The 22,580-nt window shown below is 53.6% G+C and overlaps 1 protein-coding gene across 1 annotated transcript in view; it reads left to right on the top strand.

Annotated features, from left to right (window-relative positions):
• Positions 1-12: 12 nt before the first annotated feature.
• Positions 13-22,580, top strand: part of GSE1 (Gse1 coiled-coil protein) — a 525,655-nt gene continuing 503,087 nt past the window's right edge. The window contains 1 exon segment of the mRNA XM_017860621.1: positions 13-1,706. Within this exon segment, the coding sequence (XP_017716110.1) occupies positions 294-1,706 (1,413 nt within the window). The 5' untranslated portion in view covers positions 13-293.

The following is a 22,580-nucleotide window of genomic DNA, read 5'->3' as shown; positions in this document are numbered from 1 at the left end:
GCCCCCACCGGGACGGGGCCCCGGGGCCATGGCCTCGCGGGGGGCGCGGCCAGGAGTGGAGGCCAGCTCCGGGACCCGCTCCGGGACAGGGCGCAGAGGCCGCGGCGCAGGGGCGCGCGGAGCACGAGGGGCTCCCCGCGAAGGCCCACGCAGATGGGGAGCCTAAGGCCGGGGTTAGGCGCCGGCGGAAGGGGGTTGGGAGGCACTGGGTTCCTGAGGCCCGGGCCAGCGTCCTGAGGGGCATTCAGAATCCTTGGCAAGGTCCTCCTGTCCAAGAGGCTTCTGCAGACGGCATGAAAGGGCCTCCCTCGGGCAGAGCCTCTAAGCCCCTGGAGAGCAGGCCGCTGAGGGAGACCCTCCGGGGCTTCTGCACATCCGAGGACAGTGACATCAATATCACCAGTGGGGAAGAGGACCACAAGGAGCAGCCTTTCCCAGGCGTCTGCAACCCCAAAGCGAAGGAGAACAGTGGCCATGTCCCCCGGGCTCTCCCGGACAGCCGGGCGGCACCACCAGAGGGCCTTTGCTGCTACATCTGCGGGTCCCCGCTGTCCCCGGCCTCGCACCACCAGGTCCACGTGCAGAAGCAGGAGAAGCTGGCGCAGGCCCCGTTCTTCCCCTTCCTGTGGCTGCACAGCCCGCCCCCAGGGGCACAGCCCATCAGTGAGGGCGGCAGCACCCTGGTGTGCGCCAGCTGCTTCTCCTCCCTCACGCAGCAGTGGCAGAGCTTCGAGCTGGCCAACGTGCCGGTGCTGCAGCGACTCTATGTGGTGCCCCTGGACAGCCACGCCCCTGGCATGGCCTCCAAGGGCAGGAGGCTCCCGAGAGAAGAGGGCCTGCCCTCCGGGGCCCTGCGAGAGGCCTGCTACCTTTGTGGGGAGGACTGTACCCCAGATGCCCGGGCGGTCCCCTCCAGGATCCTCAATGGCAACGCCAGGAGCGCCATGCATTTCCCCTTCCTCAGCCTCCTTCCCTGCCCGCCCAACGCCCAGGGCCCCAACAAGCGCTGTGAGGTCCGCAGCTGCCCCAAGTGTTTCAGCGTCCTAGAGGATGTCTGGGCCCTGTACAGGGCCTGCCAGAACGAGGAGCTCATCACCTCCGTGCAGGGCTTCCTGGGCAGGTACCACCAGGCCTTCTCCGCCTCCGACCCTGCCCTCTCCGAGCTGCCCGCGTCAGCCCAGGGCGGCCCCGTGTCCATCTGCTACATCTGTGGGGCTGAGCTGGGCCCCGGGAAGGAGTTCCAGCTCAACGTGAACCCTGCCAGCCGCTTGGGCGAGAAGGAGCCCTTCTTCCCCTTCCTGACTGTGTACCCGCCTGCCCCTCGTGCCAGGCCTGTGGACTCCACCGGCCTGGTGGCCACCTGTGTGCTCTGCTACCATGACCTGCTGGCCCAGTGGCTGCAGCATGAGGCCCGCAGCACCCACCATGCTGTCAGCGCCTGGTCCCGGCAGTACCAGGTGGAGACATTCGTGTGCTTCTTTTGCCAGCAGGAGAAGAAACGGTGTCTGGGCCTGAAGTCCGTGCGGGTGGCCCGGCTGCCCCTGTTCCTATACACCTTGCGAGCAAGCCACAGCCTGTTGGTGGATGACGGACAGCAGCTGATCATTGGCGCTTGCGTGGAGTGTGGGACCCTGGTGTGTGCGGGTCAAGGGCTCAACCGCCAGGGACCCATGAGCTGGAGCTCCCCAGTGGCAACAGCGACGAAGGTAAGCAGCAGTTTTCATCTCAGACGCTTCCTCCAAAATCCATCCAGGGAAGGGAGAGATGTTTTCTCTTCCTCAGAAAAACTCTGAAGTAGGAGTTTTCACTGGTTCTGTGTGGGGTGTTCCGGGAGAGGTACCCCCCTGAGTCACTGGGCTGGTGCTTGGTGGGTACATTGGCCTGGCTGACCTTGGAAGCATGGGGCAGGGGTCAGAGGAGTGGGGATCAGGAGTGGTCTTAGGGAAGAATAGGGCACTGCTGAGAACAGCAGGCACGGGCCTGAACTTGGGTGTGTTTGCAGTGGGATCTATCAAACAGAGGAAGTTCGGGGCATGTCTGTCATCCGCCAGATAACATTGGTAATTAGTCCAGCCGTGCAGGTCACGGAGAGGTCTCTGTGCTCACCCGGTTTGAAACACATCAGAGGTGGAAGTTCCTCTCCGTTCTAGCTCCCGTGTGGCTTGGCTTTTCCAGAGTTTTCCACCTAAGTTCACACTGTTCCTTTGAGACTGTGCTTGCTTTATGGCTGAGGGAAACAGGGTTCCAGACATGCGGGTGTGGAATTCGAGGGACACTGGCCTAAACAGACTTTTCCCCCAGCGGGAAGAGAGTCTTTCTTCTCTGCAAGTCAGCTGTGCAGGAGGCAGACGGGAGGCCTGGCGCTCTCCCTGTTTATAAGGCGCCTGCCTTCCCGCTGCCCGCCCGCGAGGAGCCAGACGGGGCTCAGTTAATTTGGGATCCGGCTTTGCAAGGGCCCAAGCAGGAACTGCCCCCAGTGGGTCTGGGAAGGTAGATGTAGGCGTCTGTGAGTGGCAGTCACCAACCTGGCCACCGGGGCATGGATCCTCATTTCTGCCAAAGACAGTCAGTGTGACTTGTTTTAATCAAACGCCTGTAGTGGCAGCTGCTGGCCATGTGTGGGCAGAGGGAGGTGTGGATGGGAAAGGTGGCGCTGTCCTGTTCAGAAAGGGTCATCCCACCCTTTGAAAGCTTCCTGATCCCGCTTCCCACCTGCATGTGTGGGGCCCGTAGGTGGGATATTTGGGGGACATGTTCACATATAGTGGCTGTACTCGGGAAGTGGGCTCTGCTGTGATTTGCCCACCTCTCCCCCAATACGCGGCCCCGGTCTTCATGCTGTACTCAGACTTCCTTTTCTACGGATGACAGCTTTGGACTTTCAAGCCGTCTTTGTGGCTTTGGTGGGATGGCCTCTCTTTTTAACTGGATGAGCACATCGTCTCCTGTCACAGATGCTGAAGCTACGGCCTGTAGCAATGCAGCCTGTGGGAATCAGAAGAGCTACAGTTCCCGAAAGGGCTGAAACTGGGAGCAGAGACCAAGTTTTGGAGCAAGACTGACCCTAGTTCATTTGTTCCTTACCATGGCGCTGCGAGGCCTTCTCATCTCATTTTATGGATGAGTCCACCAAGACTCAGAGAAGTCAGACAACACTCAGTCAGTAGGCATCTGAGGCGGGTTCGAAAGTCTGCCCTTTCTCTTGCTAGCTAAGTACCTGCGAGTCAGTTTCTTATCCTGGTGGAATGTCAGTTTCCTTGGTTGAGAAGTGGAAAGGTACCGCCTGCTTTGTAGGGACATGGTGAGAGTTCAATGGATTGGGGGAAATGTAAGTTCCCCCACAGGGTCAGGTGCTTGACATATAGTGGGACCCTCATGTCCTCCACGCTGATACATAGGAGCAAGTTCTTCCTGGATGTGGGTTGGTTATGTGTGCGAGATGCTGACTTGCAGGCTGGGTGCTAGTTTTACACTTGGCAGTGTGTTTCAAGGGGCAGTCAGAACTCTCTGCAAGATCTCAAACACAGGGTTTTATGCAGAACATCCAAACTCTGATGCATTTTCTCATGTGGATCCGCTCACGTGTCAGCAGTTGATGGGATGCTGCCCTTCAGCCTTGACCGATAAGAACTCCAGGAAACAAGAAGCCGCTGTTTCCCAGGGAGCTGGGAAGAGGGAATGGAGAGTAGTCTGGTGTGGACGGGAACGCAGGCTGGTGTCTACCCAGAAGGGGTGAGCATGGGTTTAGCAAGGTTTCATGTGGCATGGATGTGTGCTCTGTTCCCTAGAACAAGTTAGTACATTCGCTCCTTACCATGGCCCTTGAGGCCTTCTAATCTCATTTTATAGATGAGTTAACCAAGACTCGGAGAAGTCAGACAACACACAGCCAGTGGGTATCTGAGGCTGGTTTTGAACCTGCTTCTGCTCCCTAGGCCCTCTTCTATCAACTGCCTGGAGGAGGTGGAGCTTGAGTCAAGCCTCGGAAAAGAGGTAGGATTTGTTGGAATGAGGCAGGCAAACAGGCCCAGAAGCAGGGGTGACCTGTTCAGCCTCCGTGGGCAGGAGGTGCTTGATGGGGATGAGAGGAAATAAGGTTGGAGTGAACTCCAGGCCTTGAAATCAGGAATAGGAGGTTGGATTTGAAGTTGAAGGCTCAGGGGAGCAATAACAATTTCTTGAAAGAAAGTGGAATGGACTGAGAAGAGATCCGCTCAGGGCCCAGCCGTGGCAGCAATCCAGTTGGGTGGTGAGGCCACTGGGGCAAAGGGGGCAGCTCTGCTGGTCTCAGGCTCCCCTGGACGGAGGGAAAGGAGAAGCCTCAGCTCTCAGCTCCCAGGGAGGCGCGATTGACAGCCGGGAGAATGCCGGAAATGCAGCCTTCTGGCCTTCCGTCCTCCCTCCCCCTCCTTCCCATTCATTCAACAAATATTTATGGAGCGCCGACTCTGAGCCAGGCGCGGTTCCAGATGCTGGGGATCTGGTGGCAAGCACAGAGCCTCCAGTGTCATGGGGGAGGGGGACACACACGAGGAGTGGAGGGAAGGAGCCACTTCCAGCAGAGCTAAGTGCCGAGAAACAGCAGAGCAGATTACACTTAGGACCCAGTGCCAGGGTGGGCGTGGGCAGCAAAGGTGGCGTTGGCAGGAGCTGGGAATGAGAACTGGGGCTCCGGAGCTGGGAATGAGAGCTGGGGTTCCGGGCAGGGGAGAAGCCTGCGAGCCCCCTGGGGAGGGGGAGAGGGTGGAGGGACTGTCCCCAAGCCAGTTTCCTAATGCCAGCCCCCAAGATCTTGATGCTCATGTGCATCTTCCCATCTGTGTTTTGGGGGGTGGCTTGAGAATTTAGGTGGGATGAGTAGGGCACTGGAAGTTAGCTGCGGGGAAGCCACTCAGCTGGGGACGTGGCATGTCCCAGAACCATGGTCTGTGCTGCTTCCTGTGACTCCTCAGTTGTTCCCTATGATGTGTTCGTTGCATTAGTGAATCAGCTTTAAAACACTACAAGAGGAAACAGGAAAAAAATAAAGAGAAGAAAAGAAGAAAGTAAAGGAGGAGGGTGTCCCCTGCACCTTCTGCTTTGGATAGGGTTTGCACTTCTCTCTCCAGCTGGGCCCTGGGTCCCCAGAGAGCACCACGTTCTGCAGGCACCTGACTCGTGCCTCGTGCTTTACCAGGGCTGTGCCCGAGGTGGCCTGGGGAGGGCTGAAGCCTGCTCTTCTGGGCCGGGCACCCCCGCCCCAAGGACTGACACTTCCCTGCAAGCCTCCCAAGGAAGCTCTGTGAAACCCTGGAAAGACCGCGGGGTTGCCTTAAAACAAGCCTGGCTTGAATCTTCATGCTGCTGGGAGTCAGCTGTGTGATCCTGGGTAAGACTCTTGCCCTGTCTGGGCCTCGGTGGCTGCACCTGAGAACTGGGGATGTTCTTCCCTCTGGAAGGTTTGTCCTGGAGCCCAGTAAGCCGAGCGCCTGGGTCGCAGTGGGGGTGCGGATGCATTGACGCCCCCTTCCCCGCCCCCCACACCCCGTGAAGTGCTGCCGGCGTGACACTGGATTTCTGAGGTTGGAGCCTCTGCCTGCTGCCTTTCTGCTTGGCTGGGGAATGGCTGTCCCTCCCTTCAGAGCTAGAAACAAGACTGGCCAGAATGCTGGGGGTGGCATTTGGGGATGCGATAATGTGGGTGATGCCTTTTTGGAGCGCTTCCCACCCTCCAGGAGGCGTGCACACTTCACCTGTATTCACATGTACTGAAGCCTCGCTGCAGCCCAGTTTCAGGAGGTGCTACTGTTCCCTTTTCATAGATGAGGAAATAAGTCCAGAGAGGTTAAGCCACTTGTCCAAGGTCGCTCAGCTAGTAACCCCAGGACCCGCGTCGGGCCTAAGAGTCCAGCTCTTGAGTCTGCTCCAGCCTCTACTTGGTCTTGCCTTTTTGTTTGTTTTGTTTTGAAACAGGGTCTCACTCTGTGGCCCAGGCTGGAGTGCAGTGGTGCGATATCCGCTCACTGCAGCCTGCACCTCCTGAGCTCAAGCGAACCTCCCACCTCAGTCTTCTGAGTAGCTGGGACCATAGGTGTGCGCCACCACGCCAAACTCATTTTTTGATGTTTTGTAGAGACTCTGTTGCCCTGGCTGGTCTTGAACTCCTAAGCTCAAGTAATCCTCTCACCTTGGCCTCCCCAAATCCTGCCTTTCTGTCCCCGTGGGTCTCCAGTTGTGGAGGTGGCCATGACCTGGAGGTGGGGCAGTGGCTCTTAATTTCCTGTGTGTGCCACCCCTCCTCACCGCAGCCTCTGGAACATCTCAGGGGCAGGAGTTAGCTTGCGTGGGGCAGAGGCTCTGAGACGCCCCACTTGGCTGCCTTGGCTGCACCCCCGAGTTTCTTTGCTCAGTGAGCAGTGGTGCCCCGTGCCTTGGCCTCCCCAGTGTGGCCCATCTGTTGAGGTCTTAGCCGGCACCTTCCTTCTGTTGCTGGGAGAGCTCCCATCAAAGATGGGTCTGCTGCATGATGGATTGGCTCTCCCTGCAAGCCAGTTGGCGGGCGAGCCGCCCTTCCTGCTTCCAGGACTCTGTCCGGAGAGCATTCTGGTTAATGGCCCATGCAGCTGTTTACCTAACCATATCCCAGCCTCTCACTGTGGGGATGCCCCGGCCAGGCCCCCCGAGTGTGGCTTCCGAGCCCAGAACAGGTGTTGTTGCCGCAGCCACCTTTCTTCTCTGCAGGGACATCTGAGGTCTGCGGAGAGCGTCTGTCGTCACCCGCCCATCAGGCCACGTGCACATCTGTTTCCCATGCTTCCTGGCTATCTGCGCCCACACGGTCCAGGCTCTTGGAACACCTGGACTGATTGGTGGGGGGGACCTTGTGGAAGGTGCCACAGGAGGCAGCCTGGGTGGGGCTGGCACTGGCACCCTCTCCTTGGCAGCAACTGGAAAGTGGCCAGGCCCTCCTCAAGCTTGGAGGCGTGAGCTTTCCAGATGTGCCCCTCCTAAACCTGGAGGCAGTCAGAGAAAAGCAGGGGAAGGAGGAAGTGAAGGCGAAAGGTCTTCAAAACTCGGCCTCCCCTGGAAACAGGAGGGGGAAGGGGTGAGACTGGAGGAGCCAGGGTCTGCAAAGCTTCCTGGTTCCTCCTCTGCTTAGATCTCTCAAGATCTCACCCTTGTGAGGTTAACTCTGCTGGGAGTGTCTTTGGAGGATGTACAACTTCTGGGCACATTTTCTTGGCTGGGGAAGACCCCATGTCCAGAATTCAAGGTCCTTTTCCGCCTCAGGTCCTGGTTCTAGTAGGGACACTGAAGAGAGATGCCATGTCTGTCCTCGGAGAAGAGCATTGCAGGACTTGCCTCTTGTCTTCACATAGCCCCAAGTAGGACACTCTTGGGGTCAGTTGTGGAAGGAGCCCCTCCCCACTGGACGACTTTCACCCAGTTTCCCCGTCTGTCAAAGCGACAAGACTGGTCTGCAAAGGTCACAGGCAATTTGCATTGTATATGTGGTGTCTCATTCCGCCGTCTCGGGCTGTGTTAAGAAGGGTTCTGAGGCCATGTCTGGACTCTCTGGGAAAATGTCTTGTGATTTATTGGCAGTCTCTGCTGCGGGACTAGGAACAGGAGCATGACTTCGTCTTGGGGCCTGGTTTCAAATGTAGTATATGATGCCGGGACCCCAAAACGCCATGGGGTTCTGTCCCTTGGAGGATGACATGTTAGGGTCAGGAAGAATCTCACAGACCATCACTTTCAGACAACACTACACCCTGGCAGTGCTGGGCCAGGGACGAGCTGCAGTCCTACCTCCCGTCCCTGTGCGAGCCTCTACCCTCATCCATGGCTGCCTTGGAGAAGCACACCCATATTCTACCCACTCGCTGAACAATGTGTGTCTGCCCTGGGCCAGGCGTTCCGGGAGCCCCTGGCGCTCTGGGCACCTGCTGTGACATCAGCCATCCCCTGACCTCAAGGTGCTGGTGGGCGATGAGAGGTGGAGGGACCGGTGAAGAGGTCCAGCCATGGCTGTGCAGTGCATTGAGTTCTGGGCTGAGGTCAGGGTAGGGTCTGCTGAGAGCCTTTGGCAGGGTGAGAAACAGGTGTGCACAGGGAAGGCTTCCTGGAGGAGGTGACATCTAAGCTGAGTCCTGAAGGCTGGAAACGATTCAGCCAAGTCTGAGTAGGGGCCATGTGCTCCTGGCAGAGGAGCAGGTTTAGTTAAGGCCTGGATGTTGGGGGTTGATGTGCTGGAGAACGTTCATTTTGCATGGAGCCGGAAGAGGGGACGGGCATGAGGGGTGGGCAGGACCAGGATTCCCGGCAGTGTTTGGGATCCCCGAATGCACACTCGAATCAACGTCAATCAATCTGAATTTGAAAATATCAGCGACAGGGCCCTGCCCCCCTCCTGTTAAATCAGAATCTCTGAGGGTTGGTCCCGGGCCCTGGTATTTTAAAGCTTCTAGAAGATTCAAGTACAAAGGTGAGAACTGCTGACAGGCGGCATCATGGGCACAGCTAAGGAGTCTGGGATTTATCCTTGAAGGCAACGGGAAAAGGATGCTATTCCAGGTTTCAGCCTGTCTTTACTGAGTGCCCATGGCACTGCTCTAGACACCAGGACCCAGCAGTGAGCAACCGGGCAGGGTCTTGGGGGCAGTGACGGTAGCCAGCAGAGTGGCTGGAGAGAAGAGTGGCAGGGGCCTTCCACCTGCATAGTGAGGAGGGTTCTGGCCCCTCCCGAGGTGGGACTGAGGGACAGGGAGGAGGGAGGTGTGGGGGGTGGGCAGGGAGGGACGAGAGGCACGCCGTCCATCATAGCGGCGGGCGGGGGGCCGTCAGGCGGGAATAAGGACTGTGGGGCTGCCCTGGGGAAAATTGTGGTTTTTGTGGTTGTTTTAATTGTGATATAATTCACACACTGTGAGTGGAATCATCTAATACGTGACTGACTTCTTTCACACAGCGTCATGTTTTCAGGGTTCATCCACAGTGTTGCGTGGATCAGCGCTTCATCCCGTTTTGCAACTAAGAGCACTGTTGTACAGATGAACCACGTACTGTGTCCCCATCGTCACAGCATGGACATGGGCTTGTTTCTACTTTTTGGCTCCTCTGAATCATGCCACTGTGAACATGCCTGGGCAAGTGTTTTGTGTGGATAGATGTCTTCATTTCCCTTGAGTATGCCCCTGGGAGTAAGGTTGCTGGGTGCTAAGGTCACTGGAGGTTTAACCCTTTGAAGACTGCTTTCCCGTTGGGAGTTTTCAGCAGGCAAATGACGTGATAGGGCTTAGGTTTGGAAAAGTCATGTTGGTGACTCCTTGAAACCCTGTTTCATCAACTCTGCCTGCAGTCCATCCTCTTAGTCCTGGTCTCCAGGCGGTGGATTTGTGTTTGAAGATGGTGGTCGTTTTTGTTCTCCCTGGGATGAGGGGAGCTGTACTAAGGATTGAGAAAGGGGTTGCATTGGGTCAGGGGGCTTTTGGCTTGCTCCAGTCATAACCCTGGGCATCAGAAGCACTGAGTCATGGCCCCGACACTCACAGCAGCCTTGGACAAGATGTTCTACCCTGGCGAGGCCTCAGTTTTCCGCTCTGGAAAATGGGAGCAAATGGTAGATGGTAGACTATTAGCTGAGCCCTCAGCTCCTGCACAGCTGACAGTCGCTAACCATCTCGTTTTTCTGCACGTGTTGGCAGGGGACTGGGGGGCAGAGAAGACCTGGGAGGTTGGGGTCTGGCCTGGCTCTGTGAGCCCGTGACTCTCAGGTTCCCTGCCTGGGGTCTGGTTGCCCTGACTGCTGTGTTTTAAGCTCTGCTGCCTGGCCTGTCTGGCGTGGAGCCCTTGATTAAATCGGTTGCTGGGTTGGGCTTCCTGCGAGAGGTGCAGAACCTCGTTGGAGTGGCACAAAGGCCGGGGTTGGTGTTCAGCCCTGCCAAGCCAGGGCCTGGGGCAAGTGCCTGTTGCTGCAGCTCTTTCCAGTTGGCGAGAGTGGGCTGGGGAGAGGAGGCAGCCCAGGGCCCAAGGGTGTCCCCTCAAAGGTTGCCCACCGAGGCCACGCTATCCTGCCCATCATTAGTGTCATTTGTTGGCACAGAAAGGGTATTTAGGTTCTGGCCCTCCACTCCCAAGCCCTCAGACTCTGATGAGAGCAGGAAGGGCTGAGGGGATGCCAGTGCCAGTGGCAGCAGCAGACGGCATTGATAGCATGTGCCTGGTGCCAGCCACTGTCATAAGAGTTTTGCCTGCGTTGCCCCACGTGACTATCTCACTCTCTTATGAGTGGGCTTACTTGTTTTTATAGACAAGGCAATTGAGGCACAGAGAGGTTAAGTCACTCGTCCAAAGTCACGCAGCTGGGAAGTGCTGGAGCCAGGATCCACACCCAGGCTGCCTGGCTCCAGCGTCTGTACTCTGACCTGCTCACCACACCCCTCCTGAATGGGAAGACAGGCTGGGAGGAAGATGAAGGTGGGTGGGGTCAGGAAGGCTCCCTGGAGGAGGGGTCTCTGATGAGTTCTTAGGATTTAACTAAGTAGCGAATGTCGAAAAGCTTCCTCTTCTGGCATTTACGTACCAGTGATGTCACCTTAAAAAGTCCTGATTTTATTATTTAAATGTATGCTGGGATGCTGCCTGCTGATTTATTATACTGTAGGAACCATTTCAACGTTTTAAAGACATTTTCAGATTGTGTCGTATTTTACATTTAGAAGGAACATGTGTTTCATGATGTTGAGCTTGGAAAGCTTAGAGCAGGTGAACGCTGGGCCATGTGTCTGGTGTCAGCCTCTGCAGCTGCCCACAGGGTCCGCTGGCCCTGGGATCCTTATGGGTCTCAGCTGGGCTCCACACTGACACTGGCTAACTTGGTGACCGTGGGCAGGGTCCAGTTCCCCACCTCCCTGAAGTCTGCCCATTTCTCCTTGGACCACAGAGGGGGCGTGAATGGCCCCATGGGCGGATGGTACCGTTCTCACTTTTCAGATAAGGAGGCCAAGGCTCAGAACCCTAAGAGAGTTCGGGGTGGAGGTACCAGCCGTCATTGGCAGGGCGGGGAGGTGAGGGAGAGTGGCCAGTCCAACGCCACTGCCTCAGCCTTTTCCCCGCCCTGGAGTTAAGGGGTGCTTCTGGGAGGCGATGCAGCCCCGGTAGGGGCCTGGCTTCTACCCAGCCCCTCCCCTGATTTCACACAGGAGGAGGCCGCCATGGCCTCTCGCATCAGCTTTCAGTTCTGGAGGGAGAGGGCCAGAGGGCTGACCACTGCTGTGGCGTTTTATTCACCTTTCCAGACCCATCAACCTAGTCTCCCGCTTCGGGTGGGAAGGTTTGCAGGCTGGGAGGCTTGTGTGGGGGAGTGACAGTGACAAGGGCGGCAGCTGGGCAGTGGCATGGAGCCTCCACACTTCCAGGCGCAACAGGACTGGCCATGGGGCTGGGAGGGGTCCTGGGGTCCAGACCCAGCAGCAAAGGGAGGCCAGGAGGCACCTGGATGGCAGCGCAGCGTAGGTTGAGGCTTGGATGTCCCGAGAGCATGGTGGGGACTTGGAACAGCTGCAGTGCCAGCTCTGTGAATCTGCAGTCCCTTTGAGCTGGCATGTCCTCCAGGCATGCCCTTGCCCTTTGAGAGGCACTGTCTCACAGCTGTATGCTGTTCTTTCTCTTGTGCAATTGTACGACATCCCAGGAGCCTCTGGAGAGGGGAACCGTGGAACATCCAGAAGGTGGCTTCTTGCTCTGCTTCCAGGCTGCGCGGTGTCCCCCGCAAGGCTGTTCGCACCAAGTACGGGGGACGCACAGTGGACAGGGAGGGCTCCTGGGAAGCCGTGCTCCACTCCCCCACCCCCTGCTGCCAGGAGTCCGGGTAGTCTGGGTTCCTGTGGGAGAAGGAGGTGCCACTCTGGGAATAATACCAACCATTCGGCCTCCTACAGAAGCCCAGAACGTACCTGGCGGACCCCGGGGCATGAAGAATGGCCTCTGGTTCAGCCCTGTTGTCTGAGAAACGGGGCAGGCTCCAGAGGATGGGAGGAGAGTCAGGCCTGGCCCTCAGGTGGCCTCACGTGTGAGCCCCGTGGTGAAAGGCAGCAGCCAGAGAAGGTGTCACTCCCCTGGTGGCCTCATCCCTGCAGGGGGAATCGTTGCTTCTGCCATGCCTCAACCTCTTTCTCTTCCAGAAACTGCATTTTCTTCCTGATTTGTAAGTGTTTGGGGTCAATGCAGGGTCTGGTTTTCTGAGCGCCCAAGGGTGTGACTGCTGGATGCCTCCTCCAAGAGCACTTCCCATGAATGGGAGAAACCTGGAGCACGCTGGCTGCTCACCTGTCCCTCGGCAGGTGACAGGGTGAACCGGGCCTTGCTTTAGGGCTTAAGGCCTGGTGCAGTGCAAGTCTTCAGGAAGGCAGGCCAAGCCGACAGGCGTGCTGAGGCCGCCTGTGTGGGAGGGACAGCGGATTGAGAGGGCACGAGATGGGAGGAAAGCCCCTCCTCCCCCAGCGCTCACAGGGTGGGGTAGTTTTGCCCCCACCACCCCTCTGACCCACACACCCCTGCACACCCACCTCTCTCTCACACACACTTTACACCTCCTTCTCATGCACCGCACTCACACACTTGTATGCACACACGTTCACATGCAAACCCACCCACACATTTGTATATCACACTCACTGTTGCACATGCAGTCATGTGCATTCATACACGCATCACTCATGTGCACTCACATGCTCCCTCACACCTGTGCCCACGCGCTCACATGCCTGCTCTTCCATGCATACCTGTACCCTCACCCCCTCACCCCCACATTCTCACTCATACACCTGCACAGTCATTTGCATGTACACACATCCGCATGCCCTCATACACATCCGTATGCACACACTCACTCCCACACACCCTCTCTCATTCATGCACACTTACGCATACACGCTCACATTCTTGCCTGGAGGTGAATCTGGCAGGGCCCATGTGCCAGCCTAGCTCTCACCTGTGCCACCACTTCCTCTTGGCCACAGGGGTGTCCGTCTTAAGAAACAACTTGGCACAGACTCTGGAGTCCAGCTGGGCTGCAGCAGGGAGGAGGTGGGCACAGTGACTGGGGAGGAAAGGCGCAGGGTGGGGTTGGAGAGGCTGGTGTTCTACAGCCAGGGCACCCGGACCTCCCTGCTCCGCCCTCACCCCTGTGGGGTGAAATTCTCATCTGTGACCCCAGAGGGTCCCTTCTGATTTGGTGACCTCGCTGTCCTCCATGTCCTGGGGTCATTTGGACTCAGATATATGTTTGCACTTGTCCTTCTCTGCTGTGTGACACTGGGTAAGTCGCCTGGCCTGTCTTAGGCTTGGCTGTAAAGCTGTAAAGCTGGGACAGGAATGATGGCTCACCTACGTGGATGCCCCCCTGTGCCTTAGAGATGATTGTCCCCATTTTACAGATGTGCAGGCTGAGGCTCAGAGAGGTGGAGACACGTGCCAGGGTCAGAGCTGGGGAGCAGCACAGCTGGCATGGGATCCCTGTGTGTCTGGCCCAAAGTCTGGCTCTCAAATACCTCCCTGTGCCTTCTTTCTAGAACTTTCTTCACAGAGATGTCATGAGGGTGAGACAAAGCTGTTGACGTGTTCTGCACAGACCAAGATCCCAGTAAAAACTCGGTAATTGTTCATATTTGTTTATGGGCCTTACTCATCATTCCCCAGTGAGTCTTCAGCCTCCTCTTGATCCTTCCAGGGATGGAGAACTCACTCCCTCAGAAACCAGGCCTCACCTGTGATGTGTCAGGAAGGAATGACAGGCTTCTGAGGATCCTCTGCAGCTCTGAGAATTCTGCCTGGGGAGTTCTGCCGAACAGGAATCGTTTTGGGAGGGGCTTTTGGACCCCATTTGTGACTCAGGCCTGTCTTCCTTCTTGTTGTTTCTGGTTCTGGTTTATTACCTTGTCTCAGAACGAACGCCTGTGGCTCCTAGTGACTCTGCTCGTGGCATCTTCTGATGTCTCTGCTCCCCCTTCCCCTGCATGCCTGGCAAATTCTTGATCTTGTATTTCCTAGGGGAAAAAAGGGGAACCTGCAACATCATGTTTTCCCTCAGGATGTGGAGAGAGAAATTTCTAACCTCAATGATGCCTGCTAAATTATACTTAAGAAGGGGGCCAGGCACTGGCATATTTTCTAAGCATTCCCCGTATGCTTCCCTCTTTCCCCCATGAAAACTCCTTTACTTTTCTCTAAAATTCTGCATGGGAGGGATTATTACCGCTACTTTAACGTAGGCAATTAAAGCTATGCATGTTCCTCTAAGCACTGCTTTAGCTGCACCCCACACTTTGTGATAAGTCATTTCTCATTCTCATCTCATTTGAAATATTTTTCAATTTCCCTGTGTTTTTTTAGAAAACATGGATTATTTAGAAGTATGTTGCTTAATTTCCAAACATTGGACTATCTTAATATCTTACAGTTATTGATTTCTAATTTAATTCTGTGAACAGAGAAGGTACTCTGTATGGCTTTAATCCTTTTATATTTAAGTGTACTCTCTTGAAGAAGGGACTGCAAGCTCTTGAAAAGGATATGGAAACAGCAGTAGTTGGTTCTCTACATATTAATTAACTTGAGGAGATTGGTGGTTGGTAGTGGTGTTCAAATTGTCTAGGTTATTATTAACTTTTTTTTGTCTGTCAGTTGCTGAGAAAAGAGTATTGAGAACTACTCCAGTTTAGATTTATCTTTTTGTCCCCTTCAGTTTTGTCCAGTCTTTCATCGTAGATTTGGCACATTTGTGGCTGTTTTGTCTTTCACGTGAATTGCCGCTGTTTCCACTACGATGCAGCTCCTCCATCTCTGGCAGCATCTTTGTCTTGGCGCCTCTTTTATCTGAATTATTCACATCTGGACACCGAGGTCTCAGGTTCGGAGAGGGAAAGTGACTTGCCCAAGGCCACACAGGTGTCAGCTCCAGGGGCGGAATGCGCCCTTCTCAGCCTAGCTGCACACAAGTTTTCTCTACTTCAACAGTCACTTTGGGGCCATGGGTCTGAGAGATGCTCCTTCCCAGTGATTTTCTGGGGTCATGATTGCCAGGTGGCCAGAGCTGTGTCCCTGCCCGCCCTTGGCAGAGGACCTCCCAGCAGCCCTGGAAGTCACCTCCATGCAGAGCCCAGCATCTGGCCTGCAGCCTGCAGGGAGCTGGGCTGAGCACGCTTGGAACACCCGCTGGAAACTTCTCACTAAGCTCTAGCTCTGGGGCTCCTGGCACCGTCTCCCTGTTTGGTGAGATGGTTCTGAGCATATTGGCCAGAGCTTCCCAGGACTCACATGTCATAAGAATTTCTCTGGATGGCAGGAGAAATGTCCCTGTCTCTGGCTCCCCTGGTCTGTGTGGGCTTGTGGGAGCCCAAGCCAAATCCACTTCCTGGTGCTTCACCCTTGCCAGGCTGTGGCCTGAAGCTCCTCGGGGGCTCCGTGCTGGCGGCAGGCCTTCTGCCCGTGATCTGAGCCCTCCCTGGGGCATTCTGGGAAACTCTGGAGGGCCCTGCAGGGGCTGGGAGGGCCATTGTCTAGGAGATGTTTATGGAGGAAATTGACATAGTGAGAGGCGTCTCTGCCATGGGCTGTGGATGCAGAGACCTGAGCAGGGTGATGGGTGGGTTCAGTCAGCAGTTTTACGGCTCATACTGTGTGCCAGATGAGAGTAGAGGCAAGCCAGCCTGAGAGACCACGATGGGCCGGGCGGCGACATCTGACCACAGTCGCCACTGATATTGTTCTGTGTCCCCCTAGGCCTGAGAAGAGGCTGCCTTGGGAGACTGACCCTCCACCCATTGTGAGATTTTGTCCTGATTTCACATTTCAGATACATTAACATGTAAAACAGGCTGGGTACAGTCACTCACGTCTGTAATCCCAGCAGTTTGAGAGGCCGAGGTAGGAGAATTGCTTCAGCCCAGGAGCTCGAGACCAGCCTGAACCACATAGTGAGACCCCATATGTACAAATCATTAAAAAATTGCCTGGGCACGGTGGCTCACACCTGTAATCCCAGCAATTTAGGAGGCCGAGGCGGGCAGATCATGAGGTCAGGAGATCGAGACCATCCTGGCTAACACGGTGAAACCCCGTCTCTTAAACATACAAAAATTAGCCGGGTGTGGTGGCGGGCGCCTACAGTCCCAGCTACTAGAGAGGCTGAGGCAGGACAATGGCTTGAACCTGGGAGGTGGAGGTTGCAGTAAGCTGAGATCGCACCTCTACACTCCAACCTGGGTGACAGAGTGAGATTCTGTCTCAAGAAAAAAAAAATTTAGCCATGTGTGGTAGTGCATGTCTGGTCCCAGCTAGTCAGGAGGCTGAGGTGGGAGAATGGCCTGAGCTCAGAAGTTTGAGGCTGCAGTGAGCTATGATCATGCCACTGCACTCCAGCCTGGGTGACAGAGCAAGACCCTATATCAAAACAACAAAAAACAAAAAAATCTAAACAGTCTGGGTCTTCAAATCAGTGAAATGCAGTAAGGATGATGATGATGGTAATGGTGATAAGGAAATAGCAGTGATGGTTGCCATGTATCGATGACAAGACATCATCTCGTTGACCCTGTAAACAGGACCCTCTGACGGGTGTACGAGGGAAGTTGGCTTCCTCTTTCCCACCAGCCCCTCAGGGTGACTCTGTGGGGCCCGGACGAGGCCAGCCCTGCTGAGCGTGTGCTGGGCCAGCACTGGGGTTGGTGCAGTGACGCAGCCACGCTTGGTGTCTCTGGGGAGTGGTCCTCCTTGAGATGCCTCTTGCCTCTGTTGCCTCCAGGTCTGGAGCTGACCAATGGGAGCGACCCAGCTGCCTGGCACGCTCTGTGGTGTCCAGGTGCCTGGAGCTCGGGGCCTAGGAGGCATGATGGGATCCCTTGTGACTCTGGCTGCAGCAGCTCCAGGGCCTTAATCAGGCCAGCGGAATGCAGCGTCAGCAGCAGCAGAGCTGGCAGCCCCACAGCTTGGGGGCCTTGGCTGGTGGAAGGGACAGAGCGAGGCTGGGCAGTGCTGGGGGCAGCTTCAGGCTAGGCCAAGGCCCTAGGGAGCACTGGGTCCCTGCTCCCTGGGCTGAGAGCCCTGCTCTGGGGGAAAAGAAGGAGTTCAAAAACTTGCTTCCCAAATTTTCCCTGTGACCAAGCCCGTTGCTGCTCAGTGTCACCTGGCTCTCCAGCCATCCTTACAAAAGGAGGTGAGGCCAGCGCCAGTACCATCCCTTTCCTGCGACACAGAAACCCAGGCTTTAGGGAAGGTAGTGCTGGTCTGCTCTTGACCGGGAGATGGCATGGTTTGGCTAAGGGTGTTTGGACATCAGGGCTCACCCTCACTTGCTCCTGCCTGGGTGGCCCTGAGCAGGTCACTCTGTTCTCTGGGCCTTGGGCTCCTCACCCACACACAGGGACAGGCTTGGGACTGACCTCACAGGACTGCGGGACATGAAGCAGGTGAAGCCGCAGCTGGGGGTTCTGCCTGTGGTCCAGACTTGGGAAATGATCGCTGTGGTTAGTAGGGGCAGAGGAAAGACGAGGGGAGGTAGCTGAGGCCCCACTCAAAGGCCCTGGGAATGAAGGGGCCCGTGCCCCTCACCCTCAGGATAACCCTTCCCTTCCCCCACCTGGGCCACCCTGGCCTTGTGGCAGGACCCTTGCTCCCAGGCTCCTGGCACGTCTCCATGGGCCTTGGTACCATCTGCAGGGTGCTGGGCCCTGTTCACAGCGGCTGCCAGGCTGTGGTCACTGTCATCCAAGGGGAGGCAGGTGTGGGATGGAAACCTGCGAGTGGCTGGAGGGTACCTGGGATCCAGGCTCCCTCAACCTGCCATGGGCTCCCAGTGACAGAGGGGCATTCATCTGAGAGACGGAGGGGCATTCAGGCACATGGTCCTTCACGGGGCTGCTGGGCACTGAGCAGCAGTCAGCAGGCACCTGCTGCCTGACTGTCTGTCTGTCTGTGGGCCCTGTTGCCTCATCTATGTATGGGAATTACAGTAGAGTGTGTGTCACAGGCTATAGTACATAGTATGTGCTCAATTAACGTTGGCTCTTTACTTTTGCTATTTATTATTTCCCTTCTGTTCCTCCATTCCCACTGTTCTGGAGAGCTGGCACCTAGACCTCAAAAACACAGGGGCCTAGACCTTTTTAGTCCAGGTGAATCAGGAGGGATACTTTTTAGGTCACGTTATGGGAAAGAGCTAGGGGAGGCTGGGCACAGTGGCTCACACGTGTAATCCCAGCACTTTGAGAGGCCAAGGCAGGAGGATCACTTGAGGCCAGGAGTTCAAGACTAGCCTGGGCAACAAAGCAAGATGCCATCTCTACAAAAAAATTAAAAATTAGCCAGACGTGGTGGCATGCCCTATAGTTCAGATGGTGGGGAGGCTGAGGCAGGAGGATTACTTGAGTTCAAGGCTGCAGTGAGCTATGATCATACCACTGCACTCCAGCCTGGGTGATAGAGCGGGACCTTATCTCTGTCTTAAAAAAATAAAAAGAGGGGAGTTTACAAAGATCCATCATTCTCAACACTACCTCTGTTCTCACATTCACCTTTCTTAACCCTCAAAATTTACTGTAAAATCTGGTGCGTATGTGCATTTTCTGGAGAGAGGATCAGTGGCTTTTATCAGACTCACTGTGGGGGACATGTGACTCCCAGAATGTAACCAGCCATTGTTATAGACGCATTTCCCTGCACACACTCTAGTGCTGCCAGAAGTCTTTTCCTCACCAATCCTTGGAGAGTGAAGCTTGTTCCCACCATTAAGTCTTGACATATGCTCTTTCTTTCACATTTCTGCCTATTTCCTGCTCCAGGGAGGCTTCTTTGCTGATTCCTGCCAGCTGAAGTTTCTCTCCCCTCTCCTGACCGACCTAGACACTTGTCTGTATGTCGCATTTTTAACATTTGATTCGTGTTGTCTTCTGATTGACTCACGTGTGTAAGCCCTATTTCTCCAACTAGGTAGAAAAAAATAGCTAAAATTTGCATTTTTACCCATTGACCCTCTATTGTTTTTCTTTTGTGCATTGTACACAGTGATTCCTTGCCAGCTGTGGGAGTGGCATTCCTGAAAAGCACTGCGCTTGGCACAATCACAACTGGCAAGATCAAAGTCTCAGTGAAAATGGGAGGTTAGGGAAAAACAATAAAAATGGCATTAAGTATATGTCTTTAAAAACCACAGTAAATAAAAGTTCTAAGAGACATCACTGCCAAAACAAACCAGATTTGTCCACATTTAAAACCCTGTTCCAGTTGGTAGTCTTTTTCCGAATTACCTTCTTAAGTAGATGGGAAACTTGGCCACTGTCTTGATGTACTGACAATGAGAATTCTCCCATGAGGTTTATTTCTTAAGTCAGTTTTGGTAATTTATTATTTTCAAAGAACTTATTCATTTTGTCCAGGTAGTCAAGTTAATTGATGTAACTTTGTCCTTAATATTTCTGTATTAGCTTTCTAATGCCTGTGGGTTCTGTAATGATGTCCCCTCTTTCACTGCTAATATTGGTGCCTTCTCTTTTCTTAACCAGCGTAGGAACTTTATTAATCTCCCAGAAGGTTTATATTTTAGAGATTTACCTCTTTAAAGTTTTTGAACCAGTTTTTTGGGGGGCTTGAGATGTATTATCTTTTGTGCTTGTCACCTATCTTGCCCCGGTTTTGCAAATCTAGAAGAAATGTGTATGAAAACACCAGGACTGTTCCAAGTTATCTAGGTCTAAGGGCACACTTACCAAGCCTGTTCTTCTCTCTGTGTATTGAGCCAGTGGAGGCTAAAGCAATTTCTCGCTATCATGTGCCCCTGTGATGGACATTGGTGAAGTCCAGATGGTGTGTCCTTTGGCTTGAGTGAATTTTATGAAAACTTGGGTAAGTAAGAAAGATACTAAACTGAAATATTTTTTAATGCAGAAAAGAGAACTACTTTATCTCGGAATCACAGATCGTAAAGAATTGCTGGCTCTCTTATATATTAGTGACTGTGTTGTTTGGAGCATATGCATTTAATAATGTTGTGTTTCATTTCTTATACAAAGCATCCACCATTTGAAGTATTTGTGACCTTCTGTGCTTTTGCTATGAAGTATGGTTTATCCATAACCTTGATTGAAATTCCAGTTTCACTTGTCTTTGTATTTTTAACAAATCTAAATGTCTGTTTAGAATCACAGGACTGGGTGAAGTTGAGTCTAATACTCTTCACTTTCACAGGACTCCAAGGCCCAGGAAGGGAAAGGGACTTGCCCACCAATATGGAGGACTTGCCTATAACTTAGCCTGTCAGAGGCTAAGGCAGAATGCCAGTGCCCTGGGAATTTCTGCTTCATCAGCCAAGACTGTCCCTCTGGCAGTAGATATCCTGGTATTTTTGCATTAGCAATTTGAGGGGCCATGGGAGGTCAGCCCAGCTGCCAAGCCTATGTGGGATTCCTGGCTGAGGGCACAAAGGGTGGGACTCGCCAGGGTGGGACTGATGGTGAGTGGCATCCTGCAGACCCACTGCTCCTTCATCTCCAGGGTGGCCCAAGGTCCCGTCAGAGCCACTGACAGCTGCTTCTGTGTCAGTTCCATTCTTTTAAAAATATATATATATTTTAGGATTACAGAGTCTTGCTCATGCCTGTAATCCCAGCACTTTGGGAGGTCAAGGCAGGTGGATCACTTTAGGCCATGAGTTTGACACTAGCCTGGCCAACATGGGAAAACCCCGTCTCTACTAAAAATACAAAAAATTAGCTGGGCGTGGTGTTGTGTGCCTGTATTCCCAGCTACTTGCGAGGCTGAGGCAGGAGAATTGCTTGAACTTGGGAAGCAGAGACTGCAGTGAGCCAAAATTGCACCACTGCACTCCAGCCTGGGCAACAGGGCCAGAATCCATCTCAAAAAAAAAAAAAACATATATATATATATATATACACACACACACACACACATATACATATATACATATATATATACACAGCAGTTTTATTATATAATTTGCCCTTTAAAGTGTACAATTCAATGTTTTTAGTATATTCACAAAATTGTACAACCATCACCACTGTCTAATCTTAGAAATTCATCCCTAGGCCGGGCACGGTGGCTCAAGCCTGTAATCCCAGCACTTTGGGAGGCAGAGATGGGCGGATCACGAGGTCAGGAGATCTAGACCATCCTGGCTAACACAGTGAAACCCCGTCTCTACTAAAAAACATACAAAAAACTAGCCGGGCGAGGTGGCGGGCGCCTGTAGTCCCAGCTACTCGGGAGGCTGAGGCAGGAGAATGGCGTAAACCCGGGAGGCAGAGCTTGCTGTGAGCTGGGCTCCGGTCGCTGCATTCCAGCCTGGGCGACAGAGCGAGACTCCGTCTCAAAAAAAAAAAAAAAAAAAAAAAAAGAAATTCATCCCTAAAAGAAACCCCATTCTCCCCTCTCCCCTGGGTTCTTAGAAACTACAAATCTACTCTCTATATCTATAGATGTGTGTTTTCTGGACATTTCACATAAATGGGACCATACAAAATATGGTATTTTATGACTGGCTTCTTTGACATAATGTTTTCAAGGTCCATGCATGTTGCAGCAAGTATCAGCGCTTGGTTCCTTTTTCTGGCTGAATACCATTCCATCGAATAGATGGACCACTTTTTGTTTATCCACTCGTCAGTGGACGGATATTTGAGTTGTTTCTATCCTTTAGCGGTTGTGAATAAAGCTGCTACAAGCATTCAGGTATAGGTTTTTGTGTGGACGTATGTTTTTGTTTCTCTTGGGTATATACTTAGAATTGCTGGGTAGCACTATAACTTTATTTTAAAATATATTTTATTTTATGTTTGAGATGGGGTCTTGCTCTGTCACCCAGGCTGGAGTGCAATGGCACGCTCACAGCTCGCTGCAGCCTTGACTTCCCAGGCTCCAGTGATTTTCCCACCTCAGCCTCCTGAGGAGCTGGGGCTAGAGGCATGCACCACCATATCTGGCTAATTTTATATTTTTTTAGAGGCACGAGTCTCCTTATGTTGCCCAGGATGGTCTCAAACTGCTGGGCTTAAGCAATCCTGCATCAGCCTCCCAAAGTGCTGAGGTTACAAGTGTGAGCCACTATGCCTGGTCCATATCCTAACTATGATTAACCTTTTGAGGAACTGCCAGGTTATTTTCCAGACGTTTTCCAAAGAGGCTGCAACATTTCACATTCCTACTAGCAATGTATGAGGATGCTTCTGTATGATTTGCTTTTAAATGAGGGGCAAAGCAGGTGGGTAGGTAATGTTATTTACATGACACTGTACATTCAGTACCTGAGAAAGTCGTTTTCTATCCTTGACCCTTCATATTAAAAGATTATTTTAATACTTTTTTTTTTTCATTTGAAAGGTGATAAATCACAGCTCCTACACTTATTGTGTGATCACGGGCAAGCAGCTTAACTTCTGTGTGCCTCAGTTTCTCCATCTGGAAAACACTTGTGATTGTATCCACCTCAAAGAGGGGGTGAAGTTAGTTAACCCATGTGGAGATTTAGCCTAGTCTCTGGCAGTCAGTAAGCCCCATGTAGTGTTAGCACTATATATATATATATATAT

The sequence above is a fragment of the Rhinopithecus bieti genome, unplaced genomic scaffold (genome assembly GCF_001698545.2).
Source record: "Rhinopithecus bieti isolate Rb0 unplaced genomic scaffold, ASM169854v2 scaffold_1618, whole genome shotgun sequence".
NCBI classification, from domain to species: domain Eukaryota; kingdom Metazoa; phylum Chordata; class Mammalia; order Primates; family Cercopithecidae; genus Rhinopithecus; species Rhinopithecus bieti.
The sequence above is the reverse complement of the archived record's forward strand: the minus strand, read 5'-3'. Positions and strand labels throughout refer to the sequence as shown.